The following is a 26,560-nucleotide window of genomic DNA, read 5'->3' as shown; positions in this document are numbered from 1 at the left end:
ATGCTTGTAGCGACAGTGGAGAGGAAAAACTCCCTTTGAACAGGAAGAAACCTCCAGCAGAACCAGGCTCAGTGTGAGCGGCTGAAATCAAAGCTCAGTAAAGTCATCCTGTCAAACCTGGTTTCAAAATATTTCTGTTTTATAGGAACTTCATTTTTACAAATCAACAGAGAGAAAAAAACTAAGTAAATCTAGTAAACCAAACTTAGAAAAAAATAGTTTTCTCTCTTTTTTTTTGGTTAAATTCAAACACTGGGTTTTAAAGCGTCAGTTTCTGAACTTTCTTTCAGAACCCAATTAAATCGTGTTGTTTTAAACTCATTTTCTAGGAAATCTTGACTGCATTTGACAATTCTGGTTTCAAAGTAAAATAGTAGTCATGACTAAAAAGTGCAGTGACATTTGTATAAAACACACTGGAAAAAAGCGAAATATAGATTTGTCATTTTTTCTTAAAATAAGTGCATTTGTTCTTGGTTTGAGGGGGTAGTATCTCCTTTACCTACTCAAATGAACGGTAAATTTTTACTTATTTATAGATCGTTTTTCCAGTGCAAGTCTGTCATAGTTACAAAAATAAAACTGATATTTTTTCTATACATTTAATATTGTGTCATACACTGGAAACAATCGAAATCTAGATAAGTCTTCAAATAAGTGCATTTGTTCGCAGATTGAGGAGGTAAAAGAGACATTTTGCCGATGGAACAAGACAATTTACATTTGTAATAAGAAAACACAAATTGCATTGTCTTATTTCAAGTGCATATTATCTAAATATCTAATTTTAAAAGTAAAAATACTCATTCACTTACTCAAATTAAGGGTAAATACACTTAATTTAAGAAATATTTAGTTATTTCCAGTGTAACATTTGGCCTGCACTTCAAAAATTATCTAGAAATGAGCAAAAATGTCTTAAATTAAGTGTATTTATCATTAATTTGAGTAGGTAACTCACATGATTTGCCAATGGAATGAGTATGCTTACTCTTAAATTAAAATAATTAGATAAAATGCACTTGAAATAAGACAATGCAACTGTTTTTTTCTTATCTTAAACGTAAATTGTCTCGTTTCATTGGCAAAGTGTCTCACCTACCTCCTTAATTCAAGAAAAAAAGCACTTATTGTAAGAAAAAATTACTCATTTAGATTTTGTTTTTGATTTTTTTTTGTTTAGCTGAATTTACACTGCAAAAAATCTAAATCTAGATAAGTCTTTTTTTTAAAAAGTGCATTTGTTCTTGAATTGAGGAGGTAAAAGAAACATTTTGCCAATGGAACAAGACAATTTACACTTAAAATAAGAAAACACAATTACATTGTCTTATTTGAAGTGCATATTATCTAAATATCTTATTTTAAGAGTAAAATTACTCATTCCATTGGCAAACATCTCATTTAACTGCTCAAATTAAGGGTAAATACACTTAATTTAAGAAATTTTTACTTATTTCTAGATCGTTTTTGCAGTGTAGGTAACTCATATGATTTGCCAATGAGTATGTTTACTCTTAAATTAAAATAATTTGATAAAATGCACTTGAAATAAGACAATGCAGTTGTTTTTTTCTTATTTTAAACGTAAATTGTATGGTTTCATTGGCAAAGTGTCTCACTTACCTACTTAATTCAAGAAAAAAAGCACTTATTGTAAGAAAAAATTACTCATTTAGATTTTTTTTGGGATTTTCTTTTCTGTGTAGCTGAATTTAGGGATGAATTTCATACACCTTGGTGCAAACCTTAAAACAACACTAAGTTAAGCAAATATAAGATGAAACAGCTTAAAATGAAGAGGTTTAGAATGAGACATGGCTTACCTGAACAGCGTGGTGTTATCTGATGGTTTCGCTGGTTTACTGCAGTCTCCATGTCCTTCAGGAATGAAACCATGAACCTTCTTGAAACTTTCTGCCCCTTTAGCTACAATGGCAACCCCCTCCCTCACCCGCTGCCTCAAGCTCTTCCTCCACTGGTCCGTGATCACACCAATCACACCCACAGGGAAGCTGGCAGGTGGGGGGCTATTGGGGTTGCCTACAGCAAGGCTGGGGAGTATCCAGATGTAGCCGGGCCCCAGCAGACCCAACTCGCCTGCTAGACCAAACAGGTACTGCGCCTCCTCATGGGAGCAGTACGCCAGCAGGACCTGGGAGTCCAACTGCAAAACAAAAAGACAAGAAAAATATATTTTTTTTGTGTGACACAGTGTTGGATTTATAACTTCTTCATGTCCTCCAGCCCAATAACTTCAGCTGCTCGGCATTTAAAATGGTTTTAAAGGACATTTCAGTGTATATCAATTTGTTTTACAAAAATCAGAAACTGAAATCTAAGAATTTAAATTCCAATTTTAAACGATAGTAAAAGCAGTAAGAATAATTAGAAAGCAAGATACCCTAAAAAAAATCTAAGAAATCCTGGTTTTCTTTCTACGGAAGAGGATTAGGGCTGTTGGGTTCAAAAATGTAGGTTTGTAAAAGAAGAACTGAAACACACAGTAGAGACTGACATTTTTTCGGGAATCCCACGGGTCACGGGATTCCCGTGGGATTCCCGTGGGATTTCCGTGGGATGGGAGTCAGTATTAGTAACGATTACGTGATTGGGACGGTACAGGATTAAACATTAACGGGAGCAGACGGGAGCGGGAGCAAACCAATAGTAACTAAAAAAAACTAGGATCGATGCCAAAAAATAAAATAAAATAGAAAGAAAAAAAAATCCAGTACTGGCGCCGCCATTTTGTAGTTTTTTTCCTTGAAGCCTACACTATAATGCAAGTCAACAAAACTACACGACCCAAAAACCAACAGTGCTTCCGCTCTGAGTTTTTCACCTGCGCTCAAAAACAAGAATGGGAGCGGGATGGGAGTGGGAGTAATTTCACCAGGAGTGGACCGGACAGGATATAGATTTCTACTCTGGCCCGGGATCGGGACGGGACACATTTTTTTTTCTGTGGGAGTGGGACGGGACAGGAGTGAAAATCCACTCCCGTGTCAGTCTCTAATACACAGTAAGGGATTTTCATACGGCTTCTGCAGAAGGAGACAGTTGAACCCCAGACTCAAACACATTGTCTCACACCGGACCTCCTCTGCAGAGCATTTTATTAACAGAACATGACACATGGTTACAAACAGAGTATTGTTCTGACAGAACAATTGATCAGTTCATAAAGACAGAATGCTCTACAAGAATGACAAGGCAGGATGGTCTCCTGACTGAATCATGAGACAGGAGTGGAGCATCTCATTTCTACAATGTTTCATATGAACACACATTACTTTAATAATCATGATCACTGCAAAAACGTTCTGAAAATGAGTAAAAATGTCTTTAAACAAGTGTATTTACCTTAAATTTGAGTAGGAAAATAAGAGGACCTGCCAATGGAATGAGCATTTTTACCCTTAAAATAAGATAAATTAGATATTATGCGCTTGAAGTAAGAAACTATAGTCTTTTTTTCTTATTTTAAATGTAAATTGTCTTATTCCATTGGCAAAGAGTCTTACTTACCTGCTCAATTCAAGAAGAAATGCACTTGTTTTAAGAAAAATTTACTTACTTAGATTTACAATTTTTGCAGTGATTGAATGAACCTAAGAAGGGCCACTGAAAAAATTTAAAAAGTTATCTAATTTTTTAAATATTTTTTCAGTTTAATATGGGGAAAAAAGACAGAATTCTGATTTTAATCTCAGAACTCTGGATCTTAATGTAGATGCACTGGAAAAAATTGAAATCTAGATCAGTCATTTTTTCTTAAAATAAGAATTTTCTCTTGGATTGAGGAGGTAAAAGAGACATTTTGCCAATGCAACAAGACAATTTACTCTAAAAATAAGAAAAACACAATTGCATTGTCTTATTTCAAGTGCATTTTGTCTAAATATCTTATTTTAAGAGTAAAAATACTCATTACACTGGCAAAATATCTCATTTAACTACTCAAATTAAGGGTAAATACACTTATTTTAACAAATTTTTACTTATTACTAGATCGTTTTTTTCAGTGTTGGCACCATGAAGGCAGAGATGTGGAGCTCTCAGCTTCACTGACAAAGATGTGAGTAGTTTGGGTGGAAAATGATGGAATTAGGAGACTTTTTAAGTCCCTGAGGGATCCCTGCTGATGCTGTTTGATTAATGGAAGAGCAGAAGGTGATTAAAACAAGAGAGCTATTCTCTAAAACAGACATGGCTACGACTTGATGCTAGCATGTTTGTTAGCTGTCAGAATTCTGTGATTAAAGTCAGAATTCAGATATGAGTTTTGTAAAGGATAAGAGCTGCTGGCTTTGGCATATTTTCTGTTGCAGTTGAAGTTTACCTGCTGCAGCATCCGTTTGGTCTTCAAATCATTGGCACCAACAGACATTTCCAGAGACATGATATCCTGCAGATTCCATAGAAAGTAGGACGTGTCTGTGTACGACTGGACTATCTCCACGAAGGTGTCGTAGCCCGGCAGCAAGCTGGTGATCACTGCAAACTCGGCCCAGTCGTATTCCTCCAAGATCTGATGCAGACATGAAAAGTTAAACGTTATAAATATGGCGCCGCATCATGGATGAAACTCTGCTTCTCCCCTTTTGGGACTCTGAGTATTTAGTTTTTAGTTATTCTGTTTTGGTGATCTTTGGTTTATTTTCCATTATATTCAAGCAATCTTTAGTTACTCTCTGCTGCCCCCTTGTGTTTGTTTCCTTTCCCCTCGGCTTCCTTCTACTCACACCTGCTCCATATTCAGCTCATTACCCCATCCTTTGTTCTGTTCCCCTTATATACTCCACCTCTGCAGACACTACAGGCAGCTTATTGGACAGACTAAACAGAAATGATTTGATGACCTAGAACAATGATATCATTTGAGTTATTGTAGGTTATATTGTATTATTTCATATCTTTGTTTAAATTGAAAATATCTTCAATCATTTTAGATGCAGCCAATAAATAATGTAAACATAAATCATATTGTGAAAATGTGAATGAGGATGCTTGTGGACTAGGAATTTAAATAATAATTTCAAAACAATAAGTACAGTAAAAACGGTAAATAAACTAAGAGTCAGTTTGAAATTAACTTAGTTTCAGATGAGTTGAGTGATAACTGAGAGGTACAGGATGACACAACCAGAAAATGAAAATAAAAACTCAACGGCAGAAACGTTCCTATTTCTTTTAGGCTGCTCCAAAATTCTGGATAACTTTAATAAAAAAACGCAAAAGCAGATGCATCATGTTGACAGATACGTTTTTTAAAGTGAGTCAGTCAGTTAGAAACAACTCTCGTATCGGTCACATGACCTTCTTGAATCAGTAGCGCACCAATGCAGTGTTTTGCTCTATGGGGTCCGCTCCATGCACCAACACATCAGTATTAATGGTATTTTGTATTTTTGCAGTTTTGGATGTCTGCCTCAGTTGCCCTATTTGATCAACAAGAACTAATCTCTGCATTTGGGTCAACTAGCAACTTCACCCGCCGGTTGATACTAAGGACCTGCTGCTGAGTAAAGAGGAACGGTTCAGACTGAAAGGAAAGCATAACTTGGTCAATTTGCAGGTGAAAGATCAAACTTTAAAAAATCAGGGTCTTAAATAACTATGGTGGCAAATTCCCACAGTGCAAAAAAAAAAAAAGGTGTCACATTGAAATCTTTTCCCATTCTGCTGATTTTCACATCTAGATATTAACATTCCTGTTCAGTTTGCAAGGACTTTAACAAGTGTTTAAAATGTTTAACTGATGTTGATTGCAGTGTTGTGGCCAAGACCACCTAACCGGAGACCAAGTCAAGACTTAGACCGAGGGAAGTCGAGACCGAGTCAAGACCAAGACCGAGGGAAGTCGAGACCGAGTCAAGACCAAGACCGAGGGAAGTCGAGACCGAGTCAAGACCAAGACCGAGGGAAGTCGAGACCGAGTCAAGACCCAGACCGAGGGAAGTCGAGACCGAGTCAAGACCCAGACCGAGGGAAGTCGAGACCGAGTCAAGACCAAGACCGAGGGAAGTCGAGACCGAGTCAAGACCCAGACCGAGGGAAGTCGAGACCGAGTCAAGACCAAGACCGAGGGAAGTCGAGACAGAGTCAAGACCAAGACCGAGGGAAGTCGAGACCGAGTCAAGACCGAGGGAAGTCGAGACCGAGTCAAGACCCAGACCGAGGGAAGTCGAGACCGAGTCAAGACCCAGACCGAGGGAAGTCGAGACCGAGTCAAGACCAAGACCGAGGGAAGTCGAGACCGAGTCAAGACCCAGACCGAGGGAAGTCGAGACCGAGTCAAGACCAAGACCGAGGGAAGTCGAGACAGAGTCAAGACCAAGACCGAGGGAAGTCGAGACCGAGTCAAGACCGAGGGAAGTCGAGACCGAGTCAAGACCCAGACCGAGGGAAGTCGAGACCGAGTCAAGACCCAGACCGAGGGAAGTCGAGACCGAGTCAAGACCAAGACCGAGGGAAGTCGAGACCGAGTCAAGACCCAGACCGAGGGAAGTCGAGACCGAGTCAAGACCAAGACCGAGGGAAGTCGAGACCGAGTCAAGACCAAGACCGAGGGAAGTCGAGACCAAGTCAAGACCGAGGGAAGTCGAGACCGAGTCAAGACCAAGACCGAGGGAAGTCGAGACCAAGTCAAGACCGAGGGAAGTCGAGACCGAGTCAAGACCAAGACCGAGGGAAGTCGAGACCAAGTCAAGACCCAGACCGAGGGAAGTCGAGACCGAGTCAAGACCGAGGGAAGTCGAGACCGAGTCAAGACCAAGACCGAGGGAAGTCGAGACCGAGTCAAGACCCAGACCGAGGGAAGTCGAGACCGAGTCAAGACCGAGGGAAGTCGAGACCGAGTCAAGACCAAGACCGAGGGAAGTCGAGACCGAGTCAAGACCAAGACCGAGGGAAGTCGAGACCGAGTCAAGACCAAGACCGAGGGAAGTCGAGACCGAGTCAAGACCAAGACCAGCGCCAGTATGTGACAATAAAATGTGTAACATGATCAAAATCACAAAAACTGATCTAAAAGACCCACATTCACATAAAAACACCTAGATATTTAACACACAGAACTGGAATAAACATTAACATCTTTATTTAGTACTTCTGTGTAGTAATCACAGCATGAAATTCTGTATACTTTTTTCCTCGATGTTGCTTTACAAATATATTCTTTCTGATTTAAATTGCCGAATTTTATAACTGATGATTTGGCCGACATCTTATCCCGTTCTCAGACAACCACTTGTGACTTTCAATCGAAGTGCTGCAGCCCACGCGCAGGTGAAAGGGGGTGGGCGGGACAGCGGTAAAAAGCAAACAAACAAAAAAAACATGCATTTACCAATGAGACAGGTTATTGCTTGGATTTGAATCCAAACATCCAATAAAAAGAAGGATCTTAAAGAAACTGATAATATTCTGATGATTAGCGTTATTTCCACAGTTGTGGTCTTGACTGGTCTTGAAATAAAATGCCGAGTCCTCAGCGCCCGAGACAAAACCGAGACCAAATGCGGTCAAGTCCGAGACGAGACCGAGACCATCAAAAAACGGTCTCGAGACAAAGACCGATCTCGAGTACTACAACACTGGTTGATTGCAATACAAGGACTGTTTCTCAAGCTTTTTTTAGTTTCTCAAGTTTTTTCCAGGTTTCCTTCTGGATTTCCCTAATTCTGAGCAGCTTCCTCACTGCCGGAAGATGGCAGGAGGGAGGTGTTACGATCTTTGAGAAAAAATGAATGCTCAAAGATCGCATAAAAATTGTTCGAGATTGAAGCTAAATCCATGAAATCACTTAACGTATTAGTTTTAGGTATAAATAATGATCCATTGCTTATTCCTTGCTGACCGGACTTTTCCTTTAGAAGAACAACTGGTAACACGTCTGAGGGGCTATTTTAATATTAATCAAAACAAAATTAATAAAAATAAATAAATAAATAAAACTTGTGGTATATTTCCAATAAATCCCCAAATCAACCATAGCTTTATAAATGTTGATTTGCTTTTATTTGTTCTCTCAGATATCTGTCTCTATATGATAAATGTTCGTCCCTGTGACCAATGAGAGGTTATGATCAAACAGACGTTGGCGGGATTATAAGATTGACTTCTAAACACATCTGATAATAACTCTTTCTAGCCCCATGAGAATATCTACAATCCACCATTAATCCTGATTGGACCCGTTTGTGAAAATTAGGCCAGAATTCCCAATCAGGGATTCCCCCGCTGACCCTCGGGATTTCCGTTCACGCTGTTAATCGGCCTTTAACGGTCCCAGCAGTAACGACTGACCCTCTAATTGTTATAATAACCTTTTTTTCGCCCACTAGGGTCCAAAGGAGATTTGACTCAAAGTATTTCCATACCTTGAACATGCAAATGACCTGCTGCTCCAGAGAAGCTCCCATCTGTAGGAAGGAGGACCCCTCAGCCTGTTTATAAAAAAAAAAAGAGAAAATCCTTTTTAGCAACATGTTTCTGCATCTTATCAAAAAGCCTTTAACACATCAGGGTTTTTTGGCAGGTTTTAAACGCCGCACTAATGAGTTATAAACTGCCCCAGAATAGAACTGCAGAAAAAATGAGAGAAAATAACATTAATTAATGCTGATCACATTTCTATTGCAGCTGAGAGGAAGCCATGATATTTTTTCACGGTGGTTTTCTCGAGAAAACAAGTTATTTTCGAAAGATGCACTAGAAAAAATCTAATTCTAGATGTAATTTTTTATTAAAATAAGTGCATTTGTTCTTGGATAGAGGAGGTAAAAGAGATATTTTCCCAGCGAAAGAAGAACATTTACATCTAAAATAAGAAAACACAATTGCATTGTCTTATTTCAAGTGCATTTTATCTAATTAAACAATTTTAAGAGTAAAACTACTCATTCCATTGGCAAACTATCTCATTTACCAGCTCAAATTAAGTTTCTAGATCGTTTTTCCAGTGTAACTAAAGCCCTTTTCTCATCACACACTGCAAAAACGATTTAGAAATAAGTAAAAATGTCTTAAATTAAGTTATTTTCACCCTTAATTTGAGTAGGTAAATGAGATAGTTTGCAAATGGAATGAGTAATTTTACTCTTAAATATAGATAATTAGATAATATGCACTTGAAATAAGACAATGCAATTGAGTTTTCTTATTTTAAGTGTAAATTGTCTTGTTCCATTGGCAAAATGTCTCTTTTACCTCCTCAATCCAAGAACAAATGCACTTATTTTAAGAAAGAATGACTTATCTAGATTTAGATTTTTTGCAGTGTAACGAGATGATCAGTGTTAAAACTGATACCACAACAGCGGGGGAGGATTTAGAAGTCATGGCAGCCTATATGTAATATAATCCTGTAAATAATCCAGTGTTTAACTTTTAGCCAACGAGACGACGTTGTTGGTTTGATTTGCTTCCACTTCTGATTCATAATCTGGAAAAATGATCTAGAAAGAAGTACAAAATGTTTAAATTAAGTGTATTTGCATATGACTGCTCTCAGCTTCCGTAGTTTGGAGACTCAGCTCAATGTTTATTGTTAATTTAGTAATCGACTAATCGTTAACTGGTGCATAGAGACTCTAAATCAGGGGTCTTTTCCAGGCTAAGGACCCCAAACTGATGGTTGATTATATTAAATGTTATTAAATTGTGTTCTATCAAACTGCTCCTATAGTCATTCTATTACAGATGGAGTAATGTAACTAAAGTAATCCCTCCCTGGGATTTTTAAAGTATTTCTGGTCTATGGGACAGGTGTTGTGAATGAAACGGTGTCCAGCTTGAAAGAGCTCCTGTGTGTCGCTGAATGTTAGCATTGATGACTGAAAGACATCGTCTGCCTCCATTTATCTGTTTACTACAGTCTGTTGGATTCATGTTCATGTGGATTTAAAGACATTTCAATTAGTGGAAAAAATTGGAGGGGGTCTAATCAACCAAAACTTATGCAGTACCTCTGTGGACCCCCTAGGGGTCACACACTGCAAAAACGATGTAGAAAAAGTAAACATTTCTTAAATTAAGTGTATTTATCCTTATTTTAAGTAGGTAAATGAGATAGTTTGCAATGAAATTAGTATTTTTACTCTTAAAATAAGATAATTAGATAATATGCACTTGAAATAAGAATGCAATTGTGTTTTTCTTATTTTAAATGTAAATTGTCTTGTTCCATTGGCAAAATGTCTCTTTTACCTCCTCAATTCAAGAACAAATGCACTTGTTTTAAGAAAAAATTACTTATCTAGATCTTGATTTTTTCCAGTGTACACTGGAAAAAATCTTAATCTAGATAAGTCATTTTTTCCTAAAACAAGTGCGATTTTTGTTGAATTGAGGAGGTAAGTGAAACTATTTGCCATTGGAACAAGACAATTTACATTTAAAATAAGGAAAACCCTGTTTCTTTGTCTTATTTCAAGTGTATATCATCTAATTTCCTTATTCTGAAAGTAAAAATCTTCATTCCATTGGCAAATCCTCTTTATTTTCTGCTTAAATTAAGGGTAAATGCCCTTTATTTAAGACATTTTGACTTATTTCTAGATCGTTTTTGCAGTGTAGCTGACAAAGCGACACACTTAGAGCTGTAATTATATCAGAATTGTTAAGAAATATATAAAAATTTCACATTTAAGTTAAAAAACTTGGTTATCTATCAATCTGAAAACAATTAATGGTTTAGCCGTGTTAACAAGATGGTTATGTCATTATCTCGAGAAGGTAAAAGGAGAAAATAGAAAAATAAAGTCGAGTTGGACCTCTCTAGGCTTCCATACATTTTAAATGTGCTGAGGTAACACAAATTAGCCTTGTAACAAATTTTTTTATCAAGATAAAAACATCCAAAACCTAAAAGCAATAACCTCTGAATAGTTTTGACTTTTAGGCAATCTCATGTTCTTCACACTGCAAAAAATCTAAATCTAGATTAGTCATTTTTTCTTAAAATAAGTGCATTTGTACTTGGATTGAAGAGGTAAAAGAGACATTTTGCCAATGGAACGAGACAATTTAAACTTAAAATAAGAAAACACAATTTCATTGTCTTATTTCTAGTGCATATTATCTAATTATCTTATTTTAAGAGTAAAATTACTCATTCCATTGGCAAACTATCTCATTTACCTACTCAAATTAAGGGTGAATACACTTAATTTAAGAAATTTTAACTTATTTCTAGATCATTTTTGCAGTGCACAATTAGCCCTCCAGCTGTACATTAATGATGCAAAGTGATGTTGTTCATAATGAACTTCTGCTATGAATAAAAACAACACATTCAGTGTCTTTATTGATGCGTTGGTTTTATGACAGGCTGAGATTTTTTTCATTTTCTTCCTGTCTGGAACAAGTGTGCTTAACGTGCAGCGCCGTCCTGCTGCTCTCTTTCTGTCAAGAAAAGGAGGTCTAATGTTGTTCACGTCTGAGTGTTTGCATACAAATACATTTGCATGCAGACTCGGAAAACATCGACAGAGGACACGTTTAACAAGCTTCAGCGATGAAGATGCAACGACAGTGAAGGGATGAGGAACAGATGACGGTGCAGCATGACAGGGACACATCATGGAGCATGAATCATGTTTCTGGTTACTCTAAATACTCTTTGACATACAGGGATCCTCCTTTCAATTGCTGGCACCAGATGGAAGTTTTTTACTAAATATCAACTTTATATTTTAAACCTTTCATTTATAACCATGCACGTAATGTTAGAGAATTCCCAGCTGTTTTTCTTTTACGCTGTTTCACAGTAAAATTAAGGCAAGTTTATTTCTATAGTACATTTTAATGTTACTCTAAGGCAATTTAAAGTGGTAGATATGAAAAAGATAAATTTCAATGGCTCAAAGGTAATTAAATGACTAATCAACATAAATAATTGAAGATAATCATTAGAATAAAATAATTAATAACTTATTAATACTAAATTGGAAAGAAAAGTTGGACTAAAAACTTTAATAATGTTCAGATCTCAAAAATCTCAAAATATGTTTTTAATCTGGATTTAAACCAGCTGAGGTTTTCAGACCTTTTCCAGTTTTCTGGGAGTTTATTCCAGATTAGTGGAGCAGAAGAACTAAAAGCTGCTTCTTTTTGTTTGTTTTGGTTCTGCAGAATAGATCTGATCCAGCAGGTCCGAGAGGTCTGGCTGTCAATACAGTACCAGTCTGTATTATACACTCACCGGCAACTTTATTAGGTACACCTGTCCAACTGCTCGTTAACACTTAATTTCTAAGCAGCCAATCACATGGCGGCAACTCAGTGCATTTAGGCATGTAGACATGGTCAAGACAATCTCCTGCAGTTCAAAGCGAGCATCAGTATGGGGAAGAAAGGTGATTTGAGTGACTTTGAACGTGGCATGATTGTTGGTGCCAGAAGGGCTGGTCTGAGTATTTCAGAAACTGCTCATCTACTGGGATTTTCACGCACAACCATCTCTAGGGTTTACAGAGAATGGTCCGAAAAAGAAAAAACATCCAGTGAGCGGCAGTTCTGTGGGCGGAAATGCCTTGTTGATGCCAGAGGTCAGAGGAGAATGGCCAGACTGGTTGGAGCTGATAGAAGGGCAACAGTGACTCAAATAACCACCCGTTACAACCAAGGTGGGCAGAAGAGCATCTCTGAACGCACAGTACGTGGAACTTTGAGGCAGATGGGCTACAGCAGCAGAAGACCACACCGGGTGCCACTCCTTTCAGCTAAGAACAGGAAACTGAGGCTAATTTGCACAAGCTCATGGAAATTGGACAATAGAAGATTGGAAAAACGTTGCCTGGTCTGATGAGTCTCGATTTCTGCTGCGACATTCGGATGGTAGGGTCAGAATTTGGCATCTACAACAGGAAAGCATGGATCCATCCTGCCTTGTATCAACGGTTCAGGCTGGTGGTGGTGTCAGGGTGTGGGGAATATTTTCTTGGCACTCTTTGGGCCCCTTGGTACCAATTGAGCATCGTTGCAACGCCACAGCCTACCTGAGTATTGTTGCTGACCATGTCAATCCCTTTATGACCACAATGTACCCAACTTCTGATGGCTACTTTCAGCAGGATAATGCGCCATGTCATAAAGCTGGAATCATCTCAGACTGGTTTCTTGAACATGACAATGAGTTCACTGTACTCAAATGGCCTCCACAGTCACCAGATCTCAATCCAATAGAGCATCTTTGGGATGTGGTGGAACGGGAGATTCGCATCATGGATGTGCAGCCGACAAATCTGCGGCAACTGTGTGATGCCATCATGTCAATATGGACCAAACTCCCTGAGGAATGCTTCCAGCACCTTGTTGAATCTATGCCACCAAGAATTGAGGCAGTTCTGAAGGCAAAAGGGGGTCCAACCCGTTACTAGCATGGGGTACCTAATAAAGTGGCTGGTGAGTGTATTTTGGCGCAAAACCATTCACTGACTTCTAGACTAATGCTACGTTAACACCTAACTTAGAGCAGCAGAAGCAGCCACTCTACATGCAAATTCTATGGTTGATGCGTATCTTGACGCAGCTGAAACATCTAAAACACTTCCCAAGCAGTGGATGAAGAAGCGGCAGAGTTGGAAAAACTTTTGCTACTTGACGTGTATGGAGTTACTTCTTAATTAAGTAGAAACAGAAAAACTAGAAGATGATATTTGATTTGAAATCATTACCTTATAATGTAAGGTAAACTAAAAAAGCAAACATAAAATGATAAGAAATCTAAATTCAGTTTAGCATTTTAATTACACAATTTATTTTTATTTCTTTTCTTTATTGCAGTTTTAGATTTTTGATTTTCAGATTCAAATCCATTATATTCAGTTTTTTTTTCTTTAGTTTCAAGATTTTTTATTTATTTTTTTTTTACACTTTCAAATCAGTTTTTTTCACATTCAGATTTTGACCCTAATCTGACGGGAGTGGGCGGGGAAACATGATTGACAGCTTGCAGCAGCGCTAGACAGATATCCCGGTCAGTTTTATTCCTGGAAACCTTCCTCCTAGAAGGAGACCAGTTTAAAGATCCCTGCAGAAATCCTGCACTGCAAAAAATGTAAATCTTAATGAGTCATTTTTTCTTAAAATAAGTGCATTTTATCCTGAATTGAGGAGATAAATGAGACATTTTGCCAATGGAACAAGACAATTTACATTTAAAATAAGAAAAATCAATTGCATTGTCTTATTTCAAGTGCATATTATCTAAATATCTTATTTTAAGTGTAAAAATACTAATTTCATTGGCAAACTATCTTATTTACCTGCTCAAATTAAGGGTAAATACACTTGATTTAAGACATTTTTACTTAATTTCAGATTGTTTTTGCAGTCTGGTACTACGTCTTGTCTCTGTCTGCTCAACCACTGAGCCTCTCCGTCCGCATTTGTGCGTGTCTGTAGCGGCTTCTGCACCCGTCTGACTCTGTGCCTGTCTAAATGCTCTGAGGATTCCTGGAACCCAGGATCTGTCTGTTCCTCAGCAGATCGGAACCCCTGGACAGACTGCAGAACCCTGGATCTGGGAACTGTTGCTGCCTTATCTGTTTTCCTATGATCTGGATCGGCTGCAGCATCGGGGACACTCTGGGTGGCTGAGGGCCGCATCTCTTTGGCAGCGCATCGGCAGATCCTGCTTATAACTGAGAGGATAGACTGAGCCGTCAAACCAGGCAAGTGACTCACTCTGATAATCATCTCCTATCAGATGATCGTGGTCACTTACCTGTGTTTCTCCCTCCAGAGTGTCAGTGATTGGGCGATGCCCCGCCCCCCTTTCCCTGCAGTCCTTGCAGATCCACAGCAGCCCGTTGCTGTTTTGTTTCAATAAATGTTTTGAACTTTCCTACTGACTCTCTCACTTTGAATACTGGGTCCATCTGTCCCCTTTTATGACAAACACAATATATACATTTATACACATATGTAAATATATGCATCTTCAGACATACATGTAAACAAACATATACATAGCTGCACAAACAAATCAGGCAGAAATCTACATTTAAACCCTTATACATCGGCACTCAGAGTACTGTTACACCCCCCCGCCCAACACCAGGGCTCCTCTAAAAAGGCCTTAAAGTATCATTGATATTCAATTTATGATTGATTTTGAAAATAACCTGATTATTCCTCACTGATCAAAGCTTATGTTTCTATTGGAATCCTGCTGGTTCTTCCTCTTTAAGAGCGTGAAAAATATCCAAGATAAGCAGAAAGATCTGCATAAATCTGTCCGTATAATTTCAGCAATGGTATTTATGTTAGTGGATGACATTGACTTTAGGTCGGTAAAGCATGTTTACGGAAAAACAAAAGAAATGTATTTTTGAGTTTTTCAGTTTCAAATCTTTTTTGTTAAAAACATGTTTTGTTTTGTTTTTTTAAACAAACTTTACGGCCCCTAATTGTGGAGCTTAGCTCCTCATTAGCTCAAATTCTCTTTTCTCTTGGTGTTTATGAGCTTCCTGCCAGGCTGACACTAAAAAAGAAAAAAACATTTTTCATCCTTGGACAGAACAAGGATACTTTATTTTTTTTTTTTTTTTTTTTTTGTATTTTCCATCACTGTATTGTAAAAGTATCTTAGGACATGAATGACCATGCTTAATTGAGCAGACTGCTTCAGCTTATTACAGCAGGCTCTAAGCATACAAAATGGTGGGGGGGGGGGGGGGGGGGGGGGGCTGCTGACCACACACAACAGCTCACAGCCTGGTGCGAAGCGAACAGAGACATTAAAACGATCCGAAAACGAAAATTTGAGGGGGCATTGGCCCCTCTTGCTCCTGGATATAGCTGAGGCTTTACACCATAAGTCATTCAAGGACAACAGTTATTCTGCGGCCATCACAAAGCTCGCATCTTAGTAGCCCAGAAAATAAACAGAAAAATGAGCACATTTGCGTGCCAGTGAGACGGAATTCAAATTGACCCAGTTATGCAGGTTCTGTCGAGACGAATGGGACAAAATGGTGGCAAACTGTAAAACTTTATGAATTTAAACAGCTTAAAGGGGAATCCCACTAGATACTATGAATTAAGGGTGTTAGTAAATAATCAACTAGCAATGACATGTTAATGAATCGTTTAGTGGATTTTTTTCCAGCCAATTAATTGTTAAGTGTTGTAATGTTACCCCCATCCACTGGAGGGCACTGTTCATTGTAAAGCTGATGAAGTGGAAAAAGCATGTTCAACTTTATCTGACTGTTTTCTTTTTTTCTTTAATAGGAACCTAATTTCCTATTTGATTACATCTTCTACATACAGTATGTCTCTTTGATAAAATATAAGTTTAAAAAAACATTTTTGTTTTGTTTATTCAGTTAGCATTTATTACAGCTGGAAAAATAAATACTTAAAATATTAAGTACTAATTAAAAAAGTCTGAATATCTTTAAAAAAAATTGGCTTTCATTAAAAAAATTTTCTTGATATAAGAGAAAACTATTTTTGTTTTTATTTGGCATAAGATCAATCAACTATACACTGTAAATACAATCTAGAAATGAGTAAAAATGTCTAAAATTAAGTTTATTTAACCTTATTTTGAGTACGTAAATGAGATAGTTTGCCAATCGTTTGAGTATTTTTACTCTTAAAATAAGATAATTGGATAATATGCACTTGAAATAAGACAATGCAATTGTGTTTTCTTATTTCAAATGTAAATTATCTTGTCCTATTGGCAAAATGTCTCTTTTACCTCTTCAATCCAAGAACAAATGAACTTATTTTTAAGAAAAAATTACTTATCTAGATTTTGATTTTTTCCAGTGATCTGAAAAACTCACACACTGCAAAAACAATCTAGAAATAAGTTTAAGATTTCTTAATTTAAGTGAATTTAACCTTAATTTGAGTAGATAAATAAGAGGATTTGCCAATGGTATGAGTATTTTTACTCTTAAAATAAGATAATACGATAAAAATTCACTTGAAACAAGACAATGCAGTTGTTTTTTTCTTATTTTAAATGTACATTGTCTTGTTTCATTGGCAAAGTGTGTCACGTACTCCCTCAATCCAGTAAAAAATGCAGTTATTTTAAGAAAAAATGACTTATTAAGATTTGAATTTTTTGCAGTGCACGACGAGAAAAGACAATTAGTAGAAATTGTCATTACTTTCCTACTTTTATCAGTAATAATTCTGCATAAAATTGATATTTAGTACTGATATCTACCTAAATTGATTATTTAATAGGTTTTTATTCAAATAGTTTATAGATTTATCTATGATTTCATTGAAGACTCCTAGATGACTTGCAGAGACACATCATTTTCTCTTTACCCCATAAAACACAAAACCTAGTTCTGAAAAGAGCATTAATTCTGTACTTATCATCTTTAATGTTAAAATATTGATGTGCAAAATCAACCGCAGTGTTTTTGTTGCCAAGTTATTGTTAATATATGAAAAATTTAAATGTTTAGAATATTTCACTTGAAAGTATTCTTTCTGCCACCATCTGTATTAAAGGGGAAAAAATGGTAGGGGGGGGGGGGCACAGGGGTGGCCGATGATTGGCTAAGTGTGGCTATGGCCACCCCTGGCCCCCCATCTAGCTCCGCCCCTGAAGGCAGCAGTGCTACACTGCAAAAAATATAAATCTCAATAAGTTATTTCTTCTTAAAATAAGTGTGTTTTTCCTTGATTTGAGGAGATAAGTAAGACACTTTGCCAATGGAACAAGACAATTTCCTTTTAAAATAAGAAAAAACTATTTTATCGTCTTATTTCAAGTAAATATTATCTAACTATCTTATTTTAAGAGTGAAAATACTCATTCCATTGGGATATCATCTTATTTACCTGCTCAAATTAAGGCTAAATATACTTAATTTAAGCCATTTTTTACTTATTTCTGGATTGTTTTTGCAGTCTGCGCCACTGAGCCCACACTGGAAAAAATGTAAGTAGATAAGTCGCTTTTTCTTAAAATAAGTCAATTTGTTCTTGAATTGAGGAGATAAAACAGAAACTTTGCCAATGGAACAAGACAATTTACACTTAAAATAAGAAAACACAATTGCGTTGTCATATTTCAAGGGTATATTATCAAATTATCTTATTTTAAAAGTAAAAAAACTAATTTCATTGGCAAAATATCTCATTTACATACTCAAATTAAGGGTAAATACATTTAATTCAAGACATTTTTCCTTATTTCTAGGTCATTTTTCCAGTGCATGTGAGTTTTTACTGGTTTAGAAATAAAATCTATGCCTAAAGATATAATCTGGTTATCTAGACTTCAGATTAACCTGAAAGAAAAGTTTATTTGTCAAAAGATTTAAAAGCATAACTGAAAAGTTATTTTGTAATTAGTTACAAAAAAAAGTGTAAAACTTGGACTCAAGCCCACAATATGAACATTAAAAATAAACATAGAATCTTAAAGTAAAGTTTATTCAAATTAAAAATTATATATAACATTTTAGGTTGAAAATAATTCTATTTCTTATTGTGCTTTCTCACATTTCTTAAGGAAATCAGTTTCCACATAATATTTGAATTCAATTAACTTACTCAGGTTATTATAAAATGATCTTATTCTGAAAATAGGCATCTAAATATATTATCTGATTTTAAATCATTTAGAATATGGAATTCTAACAACTTTTAATTATTTCTAAAGAGAGATTTCTCAGCGTCTGGAATATCTATCTCTGCCTGATTTTAGTGAAACTGGTTGTGATCTGAGGAGGCTAACAGCGCAGAGAGCAGACCTGTGATGTAACAAAGTGTAAGAGCATGAAGGCCTTTGGCTCCAGTTATCCTCTTCTGAAATTGATTCGCTGACGGACAGCTGGTGTAAGAAGATGGGGAAGAATGTAGCCGTCTCCTTAATGAGCTTCTGCTTATTAAACCAACCGAAGAGAGAAAATTAAAGGAGTCTTAAACGAGTTTAAGGACGAAGCTTTGGAGAGGAGGCAGTTAAGCCACGACACACCGCGAGGGACCGGGGCTCAGATCTTTTCTGTCTGCTGGCGTCTCAGGGGGCGACTACCTGTCATCTCCCCCTCCTGTTGATCCTCTCTTTCCCACAGTTCAGAGCCTCCTCAAAGCCCCAGAGAGCCGCAGCCTGAGGACTACCTCACCGATATCAGAGCACACTGGATTTCTACCAGCTTGTTTGAGGCTCACCTTCACACTCCAAGTGGAAACTAGACCACTTGAAAAGCTCGTAGAAATAACAGAACACAGGCGTATTAGGCTGAAGCTAAAAACATGGTAAAGGAAGTTTAAACTTCTGAAAGTTCTTTAAATGAAATGATTCCATCCTGTTCAATAAATGATAAGAGTTTTTAATTCAGAGTCATTTCTAATTGTGCTTTACTGGAGGCATCCATGTTTGCCAAAGAACACTACTACCACCTACTGGTTTGTGACGTCACGGTGCGGTATCGGCTGTTGATCAAGTCCCAGTGCTGTATCTGGTGTTTGTAACAACGCGCTATTATCCAATAGCCTGGGTGCCATTCCGAACTTAGTCCCGACCACAACGTTTGAGGTCGGGAAGTTCGGCCTGGCATTGCTCAATAGTTCGCACAATATCTGGCGGGCCAATCAAATTGTGAGGGCGGGCTTTATAGGATGATGGACAGATGATCTACAGTAACGTAATCAACCACGTCACCAAAGCGTGTTTGGGTGACAACAACAATGGCTGCCGCTGGAGAGTTGAGGTGTGGAGATTCTGCTATTAGGTCTGTTCTAGAAGATATCGACAGCAAATTAATTTTAAAAGAGGAACAGAGAAACGCGATCAAGGCTCATCTTCTTATTCTAGGCGTGCAACTGCACGCTTTGATTTTTGTTGACAACAACTATGCGTGGCTTAACATACGTCACGCACTCCGTTGCTCTTATTGGTTGTAGGTCTATCCAATTGAGTGCAGAGGCATTTTTTTCCCTGGTTCGTTTGTAACACGCCCCATAATCACAGCTCTATGGACTACGTCAGGCTAAAAACATTCTTCTTCCAAATGTTGGCTACATATTACGGGTTTTTTCTCTGGCCAGAAGTTCGATGGCAAATTCTCCCTCTTCAAGTTGGCGATCCAACGACCAACCCGTCCGTGGAGGATCAGGAATCAGAAAGGTGGAATAACTCTTTTTTTCACCTTTTACCCGATGTATTCCAGCATCCAGCTGCCATGCATGTGGGCATTTCGCTTAATTCTGTGACATTTCTGCTAAAATATTAATAAAAAAAACGTTTTTAAATTTTTGTCAAGTGTATTTTTTCCCATACATTCACTACACTGGAAAAAATCTTAATCTAGATAAGCCATTTTTTCCTAAAACAAGTGCGATTGTTGTTGAACTGTGGAGGTAAGTGAAACCATTTGCCATTGGAACGAGACAATTTACATTTACATTTGCACTTATTTCAAGAAAAATTGACTTCTCTAGATTTGTATTTTTTCCAGTGTAGTATATCAGGTCTCACAACCTGGAAAAAACAATCTAGAAAACAGTAAAAATATATTAAATTACGTGTATTTACCCCTAGTTTGGGTAGGTAAATTAGATAGTTTGCCAATGGAATGAGGATTATGACTCATAAAATAAGATAATTAGATAGTACACTGGAAAAAATCCAAAGCTAGATAAGTCCTTTTTTCTTAAAATAAGTGCATTTGATCTTGAATTGAGGAGATAAAAGAGACATTTTGCCAATGGAACAAGACAATTTACACTTAAAATAAGAAAACACAATTGCATTGTCTTATTTCAAGTGCATATTATCTAATTATCTTATTTAAAGAGTAAAAATACTCATTCCATTGGCAAAATATCTCATTTACATACTCAAATCAAGGGTAAATACACTTAATTTGAGAAAATTTTACTCATTTCTAGAACGTTTTTGCAGTATATGCACTTGATACAAGACAATATAATTGTGTTTTCTTATTTTAAGTGTAAATTGTCTTGTTCCATTGGCAAAATGTCTCTTTTATCTCCTCAATCCAAGAACAAATGCACTTATTTAAAAAAAAATTTACTTATCTAGATTTATATTTTTTCCAGTGCAGGTCAGAACAAGATATCAGGAGGGAGGTGTTACTACACTGCAAAAACGATCTAGAAGGAAGTAAAAAAAAGTCTTAAATTAGGCGTATTTAGCCTTAATTTGAAAAGTTAAATTAGATTATTTGCCAATGGAATGAGTATTTTTACTCTTCAAATAAGAAAATTAGATAATATTCACTTGAAATAAGACAATAAAATAGTTTTTTCTTATTTTAAAGGTAAATTGTCTTGTTCCATTGGCAAAATGTCTCTTTTATCTCCTCAATTCAAGATCAAATGCACTTATTTTAAAAAAAAAATGACTTATTGAGATTTCATTTTTATGCAGTGTATATTTGGGCAAAAATGGCCGCTCCCAGACTCAGTGATCATCATGAAAATTATTATTTTTGTACCGATTAATGCTCAGTTCATTTAATCACAGTGAACATATTAGTTTTAGGTGTTAATAATGATCCATTGATTTTTCCTCGCTGTGGAGTTTTCCTTTAAAAAATGGCCACGGTTTACTTTAGTTCCCTACAGAGAAAATGCTTTAATGGCTATTAGACAGTTTGAGCTTTAACGATTCAAAACCTTTGATTCGCTCCTTCACAGCCATCGAATTAAAGCAAATGTCAGACGAATTGGAGAATTTCCGCTTTCATTCTAGCAGGAATTACAAACAGTGACCTTTTTTTCTCCACATCTGGCTCTCAGAAGCAGACCCACATGAGGAGACGAGGCCGCCCCCCCTCCCCCTCTCATCTATCCCTCCTCGCCGTCGTGTTGCCACCACCTTGGCAGCGCGGCTGTCACATGCAGGCGTAATTAGCGGCCTTACTGCAGGAGCGTATGGTAATGTGACAGGAAGGATGGCGGACATGGCTGCTCCTCTCCTCCTAAAGGGCTTCCTTTGTGACGTCCCGATTCAGGCAGATCTTTTTATTTCTTTACCGACTGCAATGATCTGTGTTTAATATTGAAGAAATAAACTGATTGTTTTCTGTAAATTGGGTCACTGACATTTTCAGAAGCTTCGCTTTAAAGAGTGAATGACAAATAATGACAATATGAGGATGAACTTTTTTTGCCTATTTATATCTATGTTTATTATTGTTTGAAACATAAAAAACAATAAAAATAGGTTTGCACTGGAAAAAATCTAAATCTAGATAAGTCATTATTTCTTAAAATAAGAGCATTTGTTCTTGAATTCAGAAGCTAAAAGAGACATTTTGCCAATGGATCAAGACAATGTAGATTTAAAATAAGAAAACGCAATTGCATTGTCTTATTTCAAGTGCATATCATCTAATTATCTTATTTTAAGACTAAAAACACTCATTCCATTGGCAAACTATCGCATTTACCTGCTCAAATCAAGGGTAAAAACACTTAATATAAGAATTTCTTTACTTCTTTTTAGATCGTTTTTGCAGTGTTAAGATTACCAACTGGAAAAACAATCTAGAATTAAGTAAAATCTTCTTAAATTATAATGTATTTACCCTTAATTTTAGATATTTTGCCAATGGAATGAGTATTTTTACTCCTAAAATAAGATATTTAGATAATATGCACGTGATATAAGACAATGCAATTGTGTTTTCTTATTTTAAGTTTAAATCTTCTTGTTCCATTGGTAAAATATCTATTTTACCTTTTCAATTCAAGAACAGTGCACTTAATTTAAGAAAAATTGACTGATCTAGATTTTGATTTCTTCCAGTGCACGATGTGATTTGCAGCCATATAATTTTATTTGTTTTATTCATTAATTCGTTAAAAGAAAAGAGTATAAATCCTGTGCAGGTGAAAACTGAAAGTATGAGTGAAAGAAAAGGAGCAGAAAGAAGTAAAAAGACTAATATTATCTGCCCCCATTTTCACACTGGAAAAAAACACAGTCTGGATAGGTAATTTTTTCTTAAAATAAGTGCATTTGTTTTTGGATTGAGGAGATAAAAGAGACATTTTGTCAATGGAACAAGAAAATTTACATTTAAAATAAGAAAACACAATTGCATAGTCTTAATTCAAGTGCATATTATCTAATTATCTTCTTTTAAGAGTAAAAATACTCATTCCATTGGCAAACTCTCATTTTTCACTGGAAAAATGACCTAGAAGTAAGTAAAAATTCCTTAAATCAAGTGTATTTTACCTTAATTTTAGTAGGTAAATGGGATGATTTGCCAATGAAATGAGTATTTTTACTCTTAAAATAAGATATTTAGATAATATGCACTTATACAGTTGGTTTTTTCTTACTTTAAATGTAAATTATCTTGTTCTATTGGCAAAATGTCTCACTTACCTCCTCAATTCAAGAACAAATGCACTTAGTTTTGCAGTGAACCCAGTATTTCCTGCACAGTTGACCATGACTGGGTATAAATTGCAGGAATATGCTTGAAGTGAATTTTCGTATTTTGACTTTTTAAATGTAAAAACCACAATGCAAAACTGCATTCATGCACCACTAAATCAGCAGTGTGACTGACGGCTTCATTAAAATTACTGGAGGCCTGCTGCCATGTTTGGCCATTGCTGTACTTTCCAGTTTCCAGTGGGAACGCTGCACAGCGGCTCCCATTTTCACATGACCTCTTTATCAAGTTCTGCTTTGAATCAAATGTTTCTGCTGTAGCGCCTGACCAGGCCAAATGAATGGGGGGGGGGGGGGGGGGGGGGGGGCGTCCTCTGTCTCTGCTCTCCTTACAGCCAATCACTTTGTTATGTTTCCTAATTTGTTCTGATTCTCGTCTTAGTTTTGTGCATAAATATATATATCATTTACTAGGTCCATTAGACACATTAGGTTTTAAAAACGAACGATGCACGTCTTTTTGACGAGGATCTTATTGAACAATGATCGGCACTTTTTCACAGATGATTTCTTTAACCCTTCATAGGGCAAGTTAGCATTTTTGATCACTTGCATACCCGTTACACTGGAAAAAATCTAAATCTAGATAAGTAATTTCTTCTTAGAATAAGGGATTTTTTTCTTGGATTGAAGAGGTAAAAGAGACATTTTGCCAATGGAACAAGACAATTTACACTTAAAATAAGAAAAAAACAACTGCATTGTCTTATTTCAAGTGCAAATTATCTCATTATCTTATTTTAAGAGTAAAAATATTAATTTCATTGGCAAACTTTCTCATTAACCTACTCAAATTAAGGATAAATACACTTAATTTAGGAAATTTTTACTTATTTCTAGATCATTTTTCCAGTGTACAAATGGAATCTCCCCGAGCTCAGGTCTAGAAGCACAAGATCTATATCCATCCATTCAGCAAAGATCCTGCTACAGAGCTGTACACTGCAAAAACTATCCGGAAATAAGTACAAAAATAAATAAATTGAGATTAGATTATAAACATAAACAGTAGTGTATAGGATTTCCTGAAAGCGCGCGCCTGAGAGTTCACGAATCTACGGAAACCGCGGCAGACCAAACCAGATGAAAGTGCGCATTCAGCGTCTGCTCTGCCGATAATGCAAGCGTAGAAGAAGAAATGTGCTGTTTACCTGTGCAAAGAAAGAAACAACGAAAGAAAAATGTCTGAGGACTTCAGTGTTGAGGAAGAGCATGAGTTCTTTGCCGAGCTGAATGCGCACTTTCATCTGGTTTGGTCTGCCGCGGTTTCCGTAGACTCGTGAACGCGCTTTCAGGAAATCCTATACACTACTGTTTATGCTCTAAAAACATTCTAAATGACTTCGTTTCGAGTAAATTCTGGACGCTACCCACTCAGGACACTTGGAATACATTGGACGAGCAGTAGGGAGGAATATTGACACGTTTTTTGTGGACTTTTATGGACCTTTCTGCCTCAGGCACCATAGACCTCCATTATTTGAATGTCAGCAGACAGCAAGAAGCCTCCCAGATCTCCAGATGCATTTGAGATATCAAAAAAGTACTCCAGAGTGTTGTTCAGCATGGGGGTGAGTAGAAAATGAAGGCTAATCATGTTTTGGGTGTACTATTCCTTTAATAAAAGACGACTGCAGGAGGGGGGGGGGTCGTTGAAAGAGTTGGAAGTTGGGTTGGGGTCTTTCCACTCCTGCAGGAGTTGTTTGAATCTCTTTACTGTGTGGACTCAGTTTCTCTTTTACGAACCTACATTTTTTAACCTAACAATCCTTTCCCCCCCTTCTTTTTTAAGGATAGAGTAAATTATGACTTTAGATATAATCATTGAAATCTTTACAGTTTATGCAAAGCTTTACTTCATTCTAAATATTATGAGGAAAATTGTTTTCATCTGCAAAGCGACAAAATGTTAAAGTCAAAGAAACAAAAACTTTGCAAGACATTGTGATATTGTCGCATCTGAAGGACGCTGTTATAATTATCCAACAGTAGAACATTTTATATGTTAAATAAAGTTTAATGTTTTGATTTACAGGTTAAAGTTTTTTGTTTTCCTCTCCCTCTCCCATCACCACTCGTCTAGAAACAGCTCCCTCTAAAGATCATCCAACAGACGACAGAAGCCAGCCAAGAGCAGAGGCACCCAGAGAGACAGGCTATGATTTCCAACTCCTCAGAGATGCATTTTTTTTTCTTCTCTTTCCTCACAGGAACCATTGAACAGTCTTTATTCCCCTTCCTCAGCCGTTCCTCAAGCTTTCTCATTTCCTCCTTCTCGCTCCCGCTTGATGTTCATACTGTGTGACAAAAGACACACTTCCTCTCTTCTTTTCAATCTTTTCATCTGCGTCTCATTCACTCCTTCCTTGTTGTTAGTAATAGAAAGAGATCACTGAGACAGCAACCGTAAATAGGCTGCTGCTGCTTCTTTTTAAACCCCCATCAAAGGTATTCATCATCATCATCAGCCTATTGATAATTAAGTAGCATTGAGCTCTTTTATCCCTTCGTGCTCTCATGCATACGTCTTTCCTCATCCAATCCACCTGTCCCATTGAGCCTGACGGCTTTTTTATTCTTCATCATAAACATATGGACAGAAAAGGAAAAAGAAAGTGACACTCTGAACTCTGCAGAAAAATTATATAATAAATGTTTGTTGCCGCTTTCAACTGAAGGGATGAAGAAAATAAATCAGGCGCGACCGAAGACAAGAGTGACCAACTATGAAACATTCAAAGCAGGGACGTGGCTAGACCTATTTTAGGGTGGCTGAAGTCATCCCTTCGTTGGTATTAGCCACCCCATAATTATTTTGCGATTTTTATTGTTATTTTTTTATTTATTGATTTTTTTTCCATATAACCCCAAACAATTGCAGTAAAGCACTGAAAACGAGCCACCAAGAAGGCAAGTTAATCTGAAGATAAGTTCCTGTTAGTTTATTTACAAACACAATTATTTATACAATTATTAATATCGTTAGGATATTCATTTCCTTCATTGGCTCCGCGTCCAGCGTCACGTCACGTGGTACACGGCCATCAACTGGACCATAGCAGCTGTGCAGTGCAGCAACAGCGCGCCCTTTGAATCTCCACACAGTCATCGAGCTTGATTAGGAAA

General features: G+C 36.9%; 1 protein-coding gene across 1 annotated transcript in view; it reads right to left on the bottom strand.

The window, feature by feature from the left end:
* LOC119771743 (glutamate receptor ionotropic, NMDA 2C-like) overlaps positions 1 to 26,560 on the bottom strand; it is a 155,368-nt gene that overhangs the window by 70,314 nt on the left and 58,494 nt on the right. The window contains exons 4-6 of the mRNA XM_038267865.1: positions 8,388 to 8,453; positions 4,346 to 4,534; positions 1,827 to 2,167 (exon numbers count right to left, since the gene is read on the bottom strand). Coding sequence (XP_038123793.1) covers positions 1,827 to 2,167; positions 4,346 to 4,534; positions 8,388 to 8,453 — 596 coding nt within the window. The remainder of the gene's footprint in view (positions 1 to 1,826; positions 2,168 to 4,345; positions 4,535 to 8,387; positions 8,454 to 26,560) is intronic.

The sequence above is a fragment of the Cyprinodon tularosa genome, unplaced genomic scaffold, assembly GCF_016077235.1.
Source record: "Cyprinodon tularosa strain WSP-4 unplaced genomic scaffold, ASM1607723v1 ctg689, whole genome shotgun sequence".
NCBI lineage: Eukaryota > Metazoa > Chordata > Actinopteri > Cyprinodontiformes > Cyprinodontidae > Cyprinodon > Cyprinodon tularosa.
This window is presented reverse-complemented; position numbering and strand designations above follow the sequence as displayed.